At 43.3% G+C, this 16,238-nt stretch overlaps 1 protein-coding gene across 1 annotated transcript in view; it reads right to left on the bottom strand.

Moving 5' to 3' along the window:
• The window catches only part of Ctnnd2 (catenin delta 2), an 847,786-nt gene that overhangs the window by 31,074 nt on the left and 800,474 nt on the right, over positions 1-16,238 (bottom strand). The window contains exon 19 of the mRNA XM_052159968.1: positions 11,589-11,673. Coding sequence (XP_052015928.1) covers positions 11,589-11,673 — 85 coding nt within the window. The remainder of the gene's footprint in view (positions 1-11,588; positions 11,674-16,238) is intronic.

Consider the following 16,238-nt stretch of genomic DNA (forward strand, 5'->3'; position numbering starts at 1 on the left):
ACAATTCTGCGTAGCTCAGTGAAGGAGTGCAGGCGTGAGTGACCCATCAACAGATGTGCAAGTCTCAGTAATGTCTACGTCTCCAAGCAAAGGATATCACCGTCTCCCAGGAGAGCATTAAGTAACATGTGGACATGTCTTCTGGGGACGTGGACCAAAGCCAGATGTAATTGTTGTTAGCAAGGCTGGCTTTCCTCCCCATGGGCCTATCTCTTCCTCTATTTAGCTAGCTTGGCAGGCGTGGGATGGACATATGAAAGAGAGAGATGGAACCAACCAACCAACCAAATTAAATTAAAAAAAAGAGGAACTTAAGGCAGAGGTGACATCATCCAGTGTATTAGATTTGCCAGAACACAAGTGGCTTAGTTTTCATAAAGAGGACAAAATGAGCTCCCATGTGTATGTGAACTTATTTAACTTGCTGAGTTTTAGTGCTAGTGCTTCCTCGACTCTTTCCCCTTGCCTTTTATTCCTGAAGTTTTTGACTTAAAACCATGTGGGTGAAGCTGTGGTAGGGTGGGATTAGCGAGGAAGTGTTTACTTTGGGTGCAGTTTTGTGCGTTTCCCTTCCTTGGGGAGTTATTTGAGCAAGAGCAGTAATTTAGTCACTTCGTGTTCAGCAACTGCCACGAACATCGATTTCCACTTTTGCACAATTGATTTCTGCTACTATTCCCATTTGTGCATTTGTTTTTGGACAGATATCATATGATGAGTGTCTGAGAACTGTGTCTCAGAGGTCAAGGGATCTCATGAAGAAAGACCTTCTTTGTCAATACAAACATCACCAAGTAAATTCCCAGATTTATGGAGGGGAGCGGTTCATGGCTGAGTTTGACCCCAGTCCTTGCTTCTGCTTTCCTATCTTGACTTCAAGTGATTCAGAAAGAAAACACATGAAGTGCTAAGCTTGAGGGCCGGGAGATGTAAGCTTTGCCTTGGATATTGGTTTCTTTATTTGTTTTTAGAATCTGGACCAAATCTTTTCATTTTTCTAGTCACTTCTTGGAGAAGAATTTTCTAGCACAGTAGGATTAATAAACTCCTGGAGAGCAAGTTTCCTAATGGAAACAATAGCTTTCCAATCTAGGGGCTTAATGGATTTTTAGAGAGGACCTACTGCCCTTTCATCACCATCTTAGATACTAAGAAGTAGAATCTATTAGCTCTGAACATGCTAACAGTGAAGGAGGCATTAAAGTAAGCCTTACTCTCCTTTCTGCAAATTTGAGAATTCAATATTTTTGAATTTTGGCCTTGCTGTGAATTTTCTTGGCAGTTTCTCAAAACTGTGCTCTAGTTTGCACAGAAATCCAGAAGATGACTATGATGAGGGAGCATCACATATGCACCCATCAGTCCAGTTTACGTGACCAGGGGGGCTGGTCTTCTGTGCATCATGGTCAAAACACTCCAATAGGCTGTGTTGCTCCGTCATCCGAGGTGACTTGGGCACTGGAGGGAATCTGCAGCCTTCCCTTGCCTATCTATAATTACTTATTGATTTCTTCTTTTGTCTGTGCAATAGTAGCCAGAGCCAATGAAATGAATACAACATCAGGAAGATGGGGACCTGTGTTAGAAACGCTGAGAAGGGCATGGCTTACTCCTGTGAGAGCGTATTATCCACTTCCTGAATGGATGATGGAACCCAAGAGTCCGCCCATCCAGATGACAAAGGGAAGGACATCTAAAATTAGTTATATTTTGTGTCCCATGTCAAAATATTAATAGAAAAATCTAGTATTACATGATGCTTCACAGTTTCCAGCACAGGTGGTTCAGCCTTCTTAGGGACAAGAGCTCACTATGCAAGATATCAGTATTTCACATGGGGAAGGGGAGTTCCTTAAACAAATTCCCATCTGCCAGAAATATCAGTGAACAATAATTAAGTAATTTCTATTTCCTCTGATTGCCCATAAGAATTGGATTATGATCTTTGGTTTGTTACTTGCATTTACTGGAAGGAATGAGTTAATTCTTATGGGTAGATGGAGTAGTCTTTTCACTGGGGGCACTTTTGAGTTTCTTGGACTAAAAGTAATGACGAAGAATCATTGGTCACCTAATAATCCAGACTGACCTAACTCTTTTGCAGCAATTGCACAGGACTTGTGCTAAGGACATAGAAGAGGAGAGATGTTAACCTTCCCATCCCACCTGCCTTGTCCACTCAGAAGTATTTTCACTTTGGTGTGAAGCTTCTTGTCATTACTGCCTCCTGGTTTCTGCTAGAATAATTCTAACTAAGAAGGCAGAGCAGGATTGAGTGTACCCCAATATCCAAAATCAATTACCCAGAGAAGGGGCCCATGTCATCATCCAAGATGACCAGGATGGTTGATGTTGGTAGTATGGCTGTTCCCAAACTGTGCCAAGAGCAGCTTGGACTTCTCAGAGGCTGTGGTCCTGTAGACTGTTCCTATTAGGGAAGTCCCAATAAACTCTGTGACCAGGTCACGGGGTTCAGTGACACCTGGGGAATGGGAAGCTTTCTGAATGGGTCTACTCGCCAGAAGTGAGGAAGGAGTCATACACAAAGATGTTATGGGGATCCACAGGGGACATGCTGCCTGATGACATCAGCCTAGGTGCCAACCCAACCAGGCAGGATTGAATCACCTGACAAAACGCTCAGGCACAGCAGTTACAATTCTTTTGTAAGAAGCCATTTTTGTCACAACATGAGAGCAAACATGATGCCCTTGTCTGAAATTTTAATGATTATAATCAATACAATTGCAAATACTACTGCAATTGAAGAAGACTTTGATTTGAAGTGAAGAGTTGGCTGGAGAGGCAGTTCAGTGAGTAGAAAGGCTTGTTGCGTAAGTCCGTGTAAGTGAATTCCAGTTCTGGCGACACGTAAGCACCTGGGAGTGGCTGAGCATGTGCCTGTAACTGTCATTCTATACAAAGTGGTGAGAGAAGATTTCCTTGGGCTTGCTGGACATCAACATAACTCCAGGCTCAATGAAAGACTGTCTCAGAGGAACAAGGCAGGGTAACCAATGTCTTTCTCTAGGCTCCGCATGTACACACACAAACACACATGGACATGCCCCACAAGTCCATACGCACATAGTCCCATAACACACACACACACACACACACACACACACACACACACACACACGAGTTTGAGTCTTGTTCAAACACAATTTTCAGAGTCCACAGGAAGAACACATAAGGCAGTCAAGAGTGAACTCATCATTCATTTGTTCAAACCCATAGAATACACATATCAATAACGCACCCTCAGTCAAACTCTAGGTGAGTATGACGTGCTTACCAAAGGAATCAAATGCCCCGTGATGGTGGTGCTTGCTAACAATGGGGTGAGCTGTCTATGTATCAAGTAGGGAGCATATGAGAACCTGTACTCCCTCTTAGCTTTTGTGTGAATCTAAAACTGCTCCAGGAATCACAAAGATTTAAAGTTTAAGAGAGAACAGTAAACTTTCTAAAACAACAACAACAACAACAACAACAACAACAAAACCCAGAGTCCAAATGATAAAGAAGCTTACACTTCAAGCTACTGCTGTGAAAAGAACGCTCTGGAAGCAGAATGGGCTGCATGGAATTTAAACTCAATGCCTGTTACCCAGTCTGTGCTCAGCAAAGTCTGCTAACATGGTCGTGAACACAGCACCTCAGGAAGACCATAAAACAGTGAGCTGTGCTGGCTGGGGATAAGATAAGCTTCAATTTTCTATGCCATTAGGCTGTGGGCTGTATCTTTCAGATACTGGTGTCTGTAAGAAGAGATTTTTAAGTCTGGCACTGAGAGTAATCAAAGTAGTTGAGATAAAGTAAGAACTGTGACTTTTTATTAAAAGAAAAAGTTAAAACGCATCTCCATTACTTCTGCCCGAGACATATTGGCTTCTCTCATTGATTATGGTCTTGTTTCTCATGCATACAGATGAAGTCTTTTTCCAGAGGTCTTTATGTATTTGGGAATTCCTTCACTTGGTGCTTTCCATTAGGGTGGATATTAATTGTTCCAGGGCTGGAGACAAGTGTGCTTTCCATGTTTATGGACGGATGGATGAGCTGTGATGTAAATAAATTCATGGTGCAAACATGGAGTATCTGAGCCAGGAACTGAAACTCGTTCTACAAAAGCACAGATCCTTATGTAGTCATTAAATGGTACGGGAATACGCTTAGCCATGGGTTTAAAATACTGAAAAGTAATTCAAAGTGCAAATTAAAAATAATTTATTTAAGCCTGTCGCAGTTTTAACTGCTTCCCGTTACTAAGCAGAGCCCTTAGTTTGGATTAAAGAGAGCTCAGAGATTTTATGTTCAAGGGAGGTAATATCAAAACTACAGGGAGAATGAAGGTTGAGGCGAGCCATGGGACGGAATTCAGATTTAATGGACGATCTTGGGACGCTCAGATACAGCTGCATAGCTTCTCCACCTTGCAGGAGGTGGAGAAACCACTGAGAGAGGCCCAGGCTGGCTGTGGAAGGACGCAGGACCTGCGTCAAGATATTTACACTCTGTCCTAAGGACCATGGGCGGAGGGGTGGAAGTCATGATCACACTGACCCTTTAGAAAGTTTCCTCATTCCTGCAGTCCTCTGGAGAGGGGACTGGCAAAGGCCAAGTCTAAAGACAGGAGGTCCAGATAAGCGCTCAGCCCAATAATCCAGCATATGAGATGGCTGTTTATATAAAGTGAGGTGGGCAGAGGCTGAGATCTATACCTCAGTGGCAGAGCCAGGGCTGAAGCCTGGACACCAGTGGGGAGTGGGGACCGTTTGCGATGACAGACGTGGAGGCAGAATTTAGGAGGGGTGCAGTGTCTGGGATCTGATTTCAATGCGGTACCACAGCAAAGTTTAAAGAAATGGGTTGTGTAGAAGGCCGAAGGCATGCAGAGTGGCTAGGGCTAGAGAAACAGATTGAAGTGACAGCCACATTTGGTTAACAGCTCCCAGGAGGGAAGAGCTCTGGCCGCACTGGGGAAATACGTACGTCAGACAAAACAGTCCTGAGCATCAAGCGTTCACTCAGTACATCGAAATGTAAGGAAGGAGCTGGAAAATGAGCTGCTCAAGGATGGAGAAGGCACAGTGAGAGCCTGAGGCAAGACGGAAGATGGCAGTGTGATGGGAGTTGTAGGAAGACTGCTCTGGCTCATTTGGTTCCACAACATTTCAAACTAGAAGCATGTGGGACCAGGGGACATTTGTGTGGAGGAGGGCTCTGCCCGAACTCATGTCTTACTCTTCCTCAGGCTTCACTCTGACCTTCAAAGTAATAGTGCTCTTAAGTATACCCAATCCAACACACACACACACACACACACACACACACACACACACACACACACACACCCCAGAAACGCCCACCCACAAAAGCCTATGGGCCTTTCTATTTCACGGTCCTGTCACGAAACCCTGAGCCTGTGGCTCCATTATAAAGCAATGACTAGCAGGTGGAGTTGCTTAGGAGAAAGACTGTGTGTGGGTGAAGTGCTCTGTCCCAGCACCTCCAGACAGCAGGACACAGCAGGGGACGGAAGAGAAAGGAGCAGAGAAGGGGCGACGGGCATGGATCTTGCTGGTCATCCTGACAGAGTGGGAGTGAAGCCTTTCGTTCCCCACTCTCCGCAGCTTGTGGAGAGGGTGATCTACAAATGGCATGACAGCCCATGGCCTCCATCAGACCTATGAAGGGACTTTGATGGAGATTGAGGAAAGTTCTGAGGTGGGATATATGGTGCAGAAGGATGGCTGTGTGTAATGACCTCCAGGGTTCTGTGGGCATGCCCAGGTGCCCAGAAAGAAGATTTTGCGAGTAAATCACACACTGCAGTTGACTACTGAAAGAAGTCATTTAATACTCTGGCAATTATCAGGAATGGGAAAATGGAATACAACCAGTCTACCATGTCTCCGTGTTGGTGTGAAGTTTTGTGCATCTTGGGTCTGCCAAAAGTCTCCACAAGTGATCTACCTGAGGTCACGATGCCAGGAAATGGTAAGGTTGTGCCTTTGCCCTTGGGGCATTTGATTCTGAGTCTACGCCCTATGTATTTCTATAAGTAATGTGGCACGGCTTTTAGGCAGAGATCTGCTGACAAAGGTCATTTGCAGACATATGGTGTCTAGCAGCAGGGAAGCACAGCTGCCCCTTGTCTCCTCTGTCATGGAAACCTGGAGCCCATATTCACTCAGGAAGGTTAAATCACAGAAGACATGTGAAAGGACTTGCATGCCCATGGCCATAAGTCACTGCAGTGGTAAAGGCTCAGGCTACCCTGATGCATTAGAGCTCAGAATGTCTGGCCACTTGGGTGTGATCTAAAGACAGATGGCTCTTCTGTCACAGAGTTGAGAAACTGTACTTGCTCAGTGTGGCTCGGAGGCAGAAGCTGTAGATGAAGAGAAGTGTGTGTAGAGTTCTGGTTAGTTGTAGCTACTGTGGAGTGGGATGCCATGTTTTGATGGGTCAAGTTTACAATCAACCCTAGGATGCCATGTTTTGATGGGTCAAGTTTACAATCGACCTTAGGAATATCTAAACAATAAAATAACTGCTGGAGCTGACACTGCTATTCTTTTGTCATAGGATTTCTAAAGGGATCATGGGAACCCCTTTTCTGGGCAATGCTGGCAGCAGAGTGCTGGCACAGGCTGAGGTCTAGCTCCTTGGGTGTGAGCAGGAGCTTGGAAACTTCATGCTCTTTGTCTGGAACGGGAAGGGGCTGGGGGGGGGGTGGGGGAAACAAAAGCTTTTCTTACACAGAAGAGATGCAATCTTCAGAGCCTGGCAGAGTAACATGAGAGACCCAAGGTTCCCCTGCCTGACCATGTCCACGGCAGGAGGAGAGGCCTATTTAGATGCTTCGTAGTGGCTTTGTATACATCCAAGCTATTTATTGGTGGCGGCTCATCCACCTCACTTCCAGAAGATCCTGCTATACCACTCCTGGGCATATACCCAGAGGATTCCCCACCATGTAATAAGGATACATGTTCCACTATGTTCATAGCAGCCCTATTTATAATTGCCAGAAGTTGGAAAGAACCCAGGTATCCCTCAACAGAAGAGTGGATGCAAAAAAGTGTGGTATATCTACACAATGGAGTACTATTCAGCCATTAGAAACAATGAATTCATGAAATTCTTAGGCACATGGATGGAGTTGGAGAACATCATACTAAGTGAGGTAACCCAGACTCAAAAGATCAATCATGGTATGTACTCACTAATAAGTGGATATTAGCCTAGAAAACTGGAATACCCAAAACATAATCCATACATCAAATGAGGTACAAGAAGAACGGAGGAGTGGCCCCTGGTTCTGGAAAGCCTCAGTGAAGCAGTATAGGGCAAAACCAGAACAGGGAAGTAGGAAGGGTTGGGTGGGAAAACAGGGGGAGGGAAGGGGACTGATGGGACTTTCTGGGAGTGGAGGTCCAGAAAAGGGGAAATCATTTGAAATGTAAATAAATATATCAATAAATTTTTAAAAAAAGAAAGAAAAAAAGAATTTAAGCAGTTATTTTTTTATTCTGATATCCTTCTCCCACACTTATTTCCTATTTCCCCAAGCCATCCATTCTAAGTGTCCACAAACATGGTCAAACGAAAGCACTTATTTGGTCGGGGTGGGGGGTGGTGGGGGGAAACGGGACCTTATTTTCAGTCCCGAGTTTCTAAGCACTTCTGGTTTCCCATGAATCCCAATTCCCCTTACTTGCTTTTATGAACCATTCACTGGTCTTTCACAGAGAAGGGATTTTATAGGTCTGTGTAAGGTTAGCTAAACATAAGGGCTGTTTAGAAACATTATGTAATGCTCCTGTGATAACCTCTGAGTATTTTTCCTCAAGTGGATAATGCAGATGGGCTCCACTCTAGTTGAAGGTTCGGATAACGAGAGTGTATTTTTGCGAGTGGGTGGGGCGGCACCGAGTGCATCATGAATAAATCACAGTTTTGTATTGTTTTGTTCAGAACCCACAGAACCAAAGTATTCTAGCTGATTAAACGCATTTCTGAATTCTTAGCAATAAGACAGCTGAGCTAAGGATGTGTGTGTCGGGCCTCTGGGCCTGGCTGTGCGTGAACTGAAGCTAGTGATGGGTTGAGTCTTGAGAGCCAACTGAGACCCAGATTGGGCCCCAGATAGCCCAGTTTCCATCTCCAAGTCACAATGCTCCCTCTTGTAATGCCTTACCTCAAACTTGTAATTATAAAGACTTTAAATTCTTCAAGATTTAGCTCTATAATTTTTTTCCCTTTGAGCCCTGGTCCAACACCTAAAGTATACAGTTCAGAAAGTAATAGCGTTGCCAACAATTGCTCTGTGTTTCACACTGACCCACAGTCACAGCTTCTGTGTTGTAAGTTTTCCTAGGAGCCCTTCATTTACTGATCTGACCTCTAATAGATTCTAATAAGTAGATTTGAAATGAGGATAATTAAAAGATGTGGATCAGACAGCTTTTCGGAGGCGTATACATTGTCAGTGAAGCACAGAACAGAAACTGATCGCCCTGACGATTAAAGACAATGGAAGATGAAGAATAAACGTGGCTTTCCCGCAGGACTTTCAAAGGGGAAGTGATTCTGAATGCTCAGCCTTGTTATCCAGAGAGCTCATGACATTGAGCCCAGAGGGCGCCTGTTTCATTTCACAACTGTGTAATTTGGAAATGATTAAGAACAGCTCTTTCTCAACATTTTTTAATCATGGACCAACTAAAAACATCACATTGATTTCTCCAGCCCATCTTTCTCGAATGTGCTCATATGAAACACATTTTAAATCAGCTCAGCTCTTGGGGTTTAGCTCTATTAAATTCCTGTCAACACACTCTTCTTCTTATGAAAATAGAAAGACAATTATGCTTTTTGAACTCTACTACCAACAAAGTGAAAACCAAAAAAAAAAAAAAAAAAAAAAAAACCCTAAAAACTACAAAAAAATAAAACCAACAGCAACCCTCAAGTGAATAGCTTACACAACCGTTCAGGAAATAGCTTGAGAAGCTACTTTCCCATGGTGCACATAACACAAGCAGGTGCACCGCAGGGGAGTGGGTGTGGGTGTGCCCTGGATGTGAGTGCAGGTGCACTGTGGAGGCAGGGTCTCCTGGAGCTTCTGCTGCTACTGGATCAGAATCTCAGCTTCATTCAATTTAAGAGTGATCATCATGTCTGCCTATCTGTTTAACAGGATGTCCTTTTCTGAGGGAGATTTCACTTGGCTTCTGGAGGAGCCCAAGAAGGAGCTAAGCAAAGAGCACGGTTAGAATTTGATGCAAAACAGAAAAGAGACCCCAAACATTTGCTCATCTTTTTTTTTTCCAAGACAGGGTTTCTCTGTGTAGCTCTGGCTGTCCTGGAACTCACTCTGTAGACCAGGCTGGCCTTGAACTCAGAAATCCGCCTGCCTCTGCCTCCCAGAGTGCTGGGATTACAGGCGTGTGCCACCACCGCCTGGCTGGATACATTTGCTCATCTTAAAAAGGGAAGTATTTAGCAACATTTATCACCAATCTGGAATATTCCTGTACCTCATATTTTTATAATCGAGGTGTCAAATTAATCATACCATGTCTAGAGGCACAGGAGAACTTGAAAAGAGAAGTGCATAAGTTGCTTTTTGTAATCTTAAAGTGCTTAAGGGGAGAAAGAGGGTCCTTGGGGAAATCTAAAAATAGACTAAAACATACGAGAGTCAGGTATTAAATATTCCACTTTCCCCAGAGGCTTGGTAAAGACAAACCGTGCTTCTGGCGAGAGGGCTTTCATGCCTTATGATGTGAGACACTGTGTGTGACCTCACACCCCTGCTCAAGAGGCTGCTGGCCTGCAGGGGCTGGTGACACGGGAAGCACACAGTGGCTGGAGCTGGCTTTCTCAGCGGGAGGCTCCTTGGCTGGTGGATGGAAGTCGCCCACCATGACCAGCCTGAACCCGGGTCTTCTTCCTTGTACATTTATGATGTTTTCCATCCCTACTGACTAGTGAGATTTAAACTCTCCACGCATGCTCAACTAGGAATAGCAAACTCAAAAGTCCTAGAAAGAGTGCCCACCTAGCCCCCAAGCCCTAAAAGAAAATTTAAGCATTCTTTCTTCAGTGGAACTCAGCCTTGAGCTACAGAGCCAACATCTCCAGAAATGGGACTTTCCAGGTTTTAGTTTTGGACCACATTGAGTGTGAAAGATACTTTTAAATGAAAAATATGAATTCCTTCTCGCCATTTGAGCATCCAGAATGAATGCCAAGCCTCCTGTGATCCATGTGGGTCAGGAGACCTTCATCTCTACCTCTGGGCCTCCTCCTCAGGGCCTAGCAACACAGAGAGGCTACCGTATCTGGCATTCATTTTCAGTTGCTGGGTTTTTGACTTCCTCAATTTTCCTTGAGTTATTTGCCCCCCCCTCCCCGTGTCCTCTCTGCAATTACTTGTTCAAACCTGTTGATGTTTTTTAAATTAATTTTTGTTCAAAATCCCTAAATTTATGACTCTTTGGTCTACTTTGGAATATGTGACCTCTGGAAAGAATATTTTTTTTCTATAAAGTGAATTAGTGTTGTTGAAAATATTGTATCAAACATTCAAAATAGCTGGAGGGGTGAATCTTGAATTTTTTTTTTCAAAATGAAGAATGATACATGCTTAAGAGGATGGGTGAGATAAATATCTGGAGTGGGCCGATAGCCAATGGATATCTGTATTGAGCCAGCATACTGTACTCTATAAATACGCACATTTATTATGTGTTAATTACAAGATGAAAGGGAGGAAGTGGAGAGGCATCTCACTTCTTCAGACCACTCCTGACTCTTCCAGGAACCCCAGCTCCTTCCCCAGGATCCTCATGGGGACTCAGTCTCCTCGGATTCTAGACCCAGTAGACTCGCTGTCCTCAGCCCTCTGGTTTCCCACATCCACATACAGACCCTCAGGCACACACACGTGAATAAATAAATAAACACGTGAATAAGTAAACGGACATTTTAAAATAGCTCACAGGGCTGGGAAGATGGCTGAGCAGGCAAAGGTGCTTGCTGTGCACATCTGGAGACTTCTGCTCCGATTTTGGAACCCGCGTAATGGGGGAAGGAGAGAACCAACCCTACAAGTTGTTCTCTGGCCTACACATGTACACTGTGGCCATATATGCCCGCACAAACTTTCATACACATATATACACACATGCAATAGTAATAGTAATAGTAATAGTAATAGTAATAGTAATAGTAATAGTAATAGTAATAATAACAGTAATAACAAGGACGGCAACAATAATAATTACAAATTTTGAAAAGAAATGATTGGCTCTTAGGGAATCAAAAGCGATGATTTGTTATAAAATTCTAAGATTTCAGATCTGGCTAATCAAGAAAGTAAGCGCCTTCTTGGTATCTCAGTATATGGATAGAAACTTTCTACTTATCTTTCTGACTCACTTGTTTTAGTTAAGGCTTTTGACAAACACGTCCTATATATGGGATACTTTTTACTATGGTCATATTTGGCACCTTTGGGCCCCAAACTTGTGAGCCCAGGAGCCTCAGGTAGGAAAAAGCAATCTTACCTTCTTGTACAGACTCCTCAGATCTCGATACTGCCACATGCTGTTTAGGACCTGAGAAGCAGCCTTGACCACCTTAGGAGAGTGCCTGATGAAGAGAAGACGAGAAATACAGATGACGACTTGGAACTGCACTGCCTTGTCAGGAAACATCAAAATCAGCATCCTCTTGGCTTTTTTCTCTTCAGTAAAGTACTGTTTCCCTAGCCCCATTCCCCTTCTCAGAAGCATGCCTGGAGAGGTAATAGGCAAGAAGGCACTAGAGTTTGGCAAAGAATTTCTGAAACACAAGAACAGTGTCATTTAGGGAGAAAGCAGTATAGTTTCTGTGATGGTTTGTATGAGCTTGATCCAGGAAGTGACACTATTAGGTGTGTCATTGTGAGTGTGAGCCTTAATACCCTAGCTGCCTGGAAGCTAGTTTCCTACTAGCAGCCTCTAAATGAAGATGTAGGACTCTCAGCTCCTCCAGCACCATGTCTGCCTGGATGCTGCCATGTTCCCGCCTTGAGGATAACAGACTGAACCTCTGAACCTGTAAGCCCAGCCCCAATTAAATGTCCTTACAAGAGTTGCCTCGGTCATGGTGTCTGTTCACAGACTGTCCCTAACTAAGACAGTCTCTAATTACAAAATGGAGGAGAAATATGGGGTCGGGGAAAAGTGATTCAGTAGGACTGGCTGGCTTTAGAAATTTTTTGTAGCAGTGCTGTGCCACACATGGGTAATAAGCAGAGCGGAGATGCCCATTTCCCCAGGACACAAGTGCAGGCATGGCTGGTATACTGACCGATGAGAGCACAAGCAGTTGCTCCTTGTTCCTGTTGTTGCAAGCATAGCACACACACACACACACACACACACACACACACACACACACACACACACCACATAGACACCTATGAATGTTCATGAACAAGAATCTATGAAGACCTGTATGCTCCTCAAGTTCTTTGTATCAAGGCCACAGGAACTTATACTCAAAGTTTATTAAACTTTTCTCAGATTGCCTTTGCAAATGTTACGAAGGCACAACCTCTTACCCTTTGTTTCAATGCCAATCTGTACAACAAATTAGAGACTAGGCCAGTAGAGCCATATTGATTCAGTTCCCATCATACTTTTTTAATCTTTTTTTAAAAAAATTTCTATATTCTTTGTTTACATTCCAAATGATTTCCCCTTTCCCAGTTCCTTGCTTCCCATAAGTCCCATAAGCTCTCTTCCCTCTGCCCTTTCCCCAATCAACCCCTCCCACTTCTCTGTACTGGTATTCCCCTACATTGCTGCATCAAGCCTTTCCAGGACCAGGGTCCTCTTCTTCCTTCTTCTTGGGAATCATTTGATACGTGAATTGTTTCTTGGGTATTCAAAGCTTCTGGGCTAATATCCACTTATCAGTGACTGCATTCCATGTGTTTTCTTTTGTGATTGGGTTACCACACTTAGGATGATATTTTCTAGGTCCAACCATTTGCCTAAGATTTTAATGAATTCATTGTTTTTAATTGCTGAGTAGTATTCCATTTTGTAAATATACCACATTTTCTGTATCCATTCCTCCATTGAGGGACATCTGGGTTCTTTTCAGCTTCTGGCTATTACAAATAGGGCTGCTATGAACATAGTGGAGCATGTGTCCTTACTGCATGCCAGGAAATTCTCTGGGTATAAACCCAGGAGTGGTATAGAAGGAAGAACAAAGTATGGATACTCTGGTCCTTCTTAGAAGAGGGAACAAAAACCCACAGGAGGAGATACAGAGGGAGCAGAGACTGCGGGAAAGACCATCCTTGCCAACACCCGCTGTCTCCTGAGTTTTTAATCTTAGCCATTCTGACTGGTGTGAGGTGAAATCTCAGGGTTGTTTTGACTTACATTTCCCCCATTAGATTTTTGAAAGACCCTTTGATCGGTGCTTTTTAGTGAAGTTTTTAACTACTTGTAGATCTTAGTTCTAACAGACTGGTTTTACCACCAGCTGCTAAATTCCAGTGTGTGCTGAGAATTTTGGTTTCTTTGAAAAACAGAAATATTATGGGAATATGTTTCTGCTTTAGTGCCAGGTATGGAGTATGGCGCTGCTTCAGACTGTCCACAGCAGCTGACTATGATTTGCCTCGTGCTCTAGCAGAAGCATGATTTTGCCAGCTGCAGGTAGTTTCTGTGACTGTGTGATGTTTGATATTCTGGGGACTTTTCAGAGGATAGATAAATACTAGGGCTCCAAGAGGTGGGGTAGGTTGTTGGTTGGTTGCTGTTGGTTATGGTTTGTTAAGTAGTCATACACCAAGAAGAAACAAGAAAACACTAGATATCCTGACTGCAGAGATCAAACTTGCCCTAAGGAACTCAACAACTCTAATCAGCAGGAAGTAGACTAAGGATAACATTGCCCCCTTTCCTAGACTAAGGATAACATTGTCCCCTTTCCTCTCTATCCCTTTTTTCTTCTCCTATCTACTGCTAGGGGTTGAAAGGGTAGAGAAAAAGGGGTGAAGAAGGATAGAAGAACGAAACCCCAAAAGTAGCAGACGTGGGCTACACTAGTGGCCACCATTGATATGGTCTACCTTACAGGTCAGTTAGTTTTTTCCTGTGAGGAGTGAGATGGTTTGGGGGGGGGACTATATGGTCCTTTCTCACATTTACTCAATAACTGTCACTCTAGCAAGAAGAAAGAATGTGGCTATGTTTCCATACATACAATACTTATTACATAAAAGAAGACAGAGAAGGTAGGATCTGGGCTGTGGGCTTGTGGACCATGTGACTCCTGGTGTTGGGCAAGATGCTATAACTAATGAGGCTTCCAAAGTAATGATCAGTCTAGAAGCTGGCTATTATGGATGACAGATCCATGGAAAACAATCAGTCAGAGGGCCAAGACACCTGCTATTAGACAGTGTCTTCTAATCAAGACAGAGGTGCTGTATCCATGAAATCTCAACAATATGGCTACCTAAGCTAGATGTACACAATGACAACACCAGATCACAAGCCAATGTGAACGGGTATGCATGTGTGTGTGTGTGTGTGTGTGTGTGTGTGTGTGTACTCTCTTAAGGTCCCACTCCTAGATGAGGCTCTATAGGCAATAATGGCTGCAGAGAGAGGGAGGATCAGTTTTCTTCAGGAACAAGTCTCCTGGTAAGTCATCCAGTCTCAAGTGCTCAGTCCTAAACACATGCACTTAAGAGCGAGACTAAATGTACTTATTGGATTACAGTCTCTCTTTTTCTCAACAAAACAAATTATAAGAATCTTAAGAGATCATGAATTTTAGATGGAGTTGGGGGATTGATTGGGAGTTAGAAGTAGGAAAGAGAGGGTAGAATTGTTTTATAGAACTCATTATGAAATCTCAAAAAATAAATAAAAATACATATTTTAAATAGGACAGCCTTTGAGATTCAAAGGAGGAAGATAGCAGATGGGTTGGGGTGAGCCTGGATTTGAGAGCCAAAATAAGTGAACATTTTGTGGACAGGCATTTTGTAATGAAATCATGGGATGTCAGGACATGGTGCATAGACTAGTTTGTGCTCTTCTGGGTCTTCGTGTTTGCAATTTATGTGAGCTAAGATTAAAGTTTCTTCATCCATTTACAGAAGAGCAACAGTGACAGCTACTTATTCCTGAGAGAAAAAAAATGTGCAACTTTGGTTGTATTATAACAAAAAATAAATTTTTCTCCACAATACATAAGTTACCAGGTAACATTTATTTTATTTCACTAAGATGAATGGATGTTTAATTATTCTATAATTTATGACAATATCATGCCCCCTGCTATAGTATTAAATCCCTGTAACTTAGAGAAATTTAGACCTTTTCATGGATACAGATTAGCACCTCTCTTGGCCTTATGTAATCAAGGTGAAACAAAGACTAAACACTCTTGTATTTACCTCTGCTGCTTGGATATTTTTCTCTGGCAATGCCCAGGCAACCATGGAGGAACATGATTAAAATTCAGGTGGTAATGGTGTGGCTGACACATTTAGCATGAAACATTCCTCCACCACAGTGTACATTTTTTTTTGTCTCAACTTCTTGCTTAGTTACAAAATACAGACTGTGGATGTGTAATGGAAATCAGGTTAGCCTCTTAATTAAAATGCTAGTATGGTGTGGCATTGTAATAACTTGTGAGGGTCAAAAGGAACGCTGCCCTCTTCTTAGTCTGTAAGTGTGATCCTTCCACTAGGCTCCTGTCATAAAAATAGCTACTTGAATCTCTGTAGCTACCAACTGAAGGACCAGAACAACTGAGTGTTCCTAAGTGATTATAACCGAAGCCTGAGCCTTAGTGCACAGGTCTCTACTGACAAGCAACAGTTCAGTCTGTAAAGAACGACACATTCAACACGATTTCCTATATAACTGTTAAAATAATGAAAATGCGTATGTGAAACATAGAATTATGCAATGTGTGTTTAAAAGTGATGTGGAAGCAGTAAGCCAGCAGACTGCAAACTGTGGAACTGGCTCCTGTAAGAGTGTTGGTAGCAAGCCCACAGTGCTTTGACCTTCATGGGAGCTACCAGACAAGGGGTGGCTGAAGTTGTGGGTGTGATTCCTCATGGCTACACGGCTCAGTCACAGAGCAGAGCAGAGCACCGGTTGTCTTGGCTGTTTTAGCAGCACTCC

This window comes from Apodemus sylvaticus, chromosome 16, assembly GCF_947179515.1.
Source record: "Apodemus sylvaticus chromosome 16, mApoSyl1.1, whole genome shotgun sequence".
NCBI lineage: Eukaryota > Metazoa > Chordata > Mammalia > Rodentia > Muridae > Apodemus > Apodemus sylvaticus.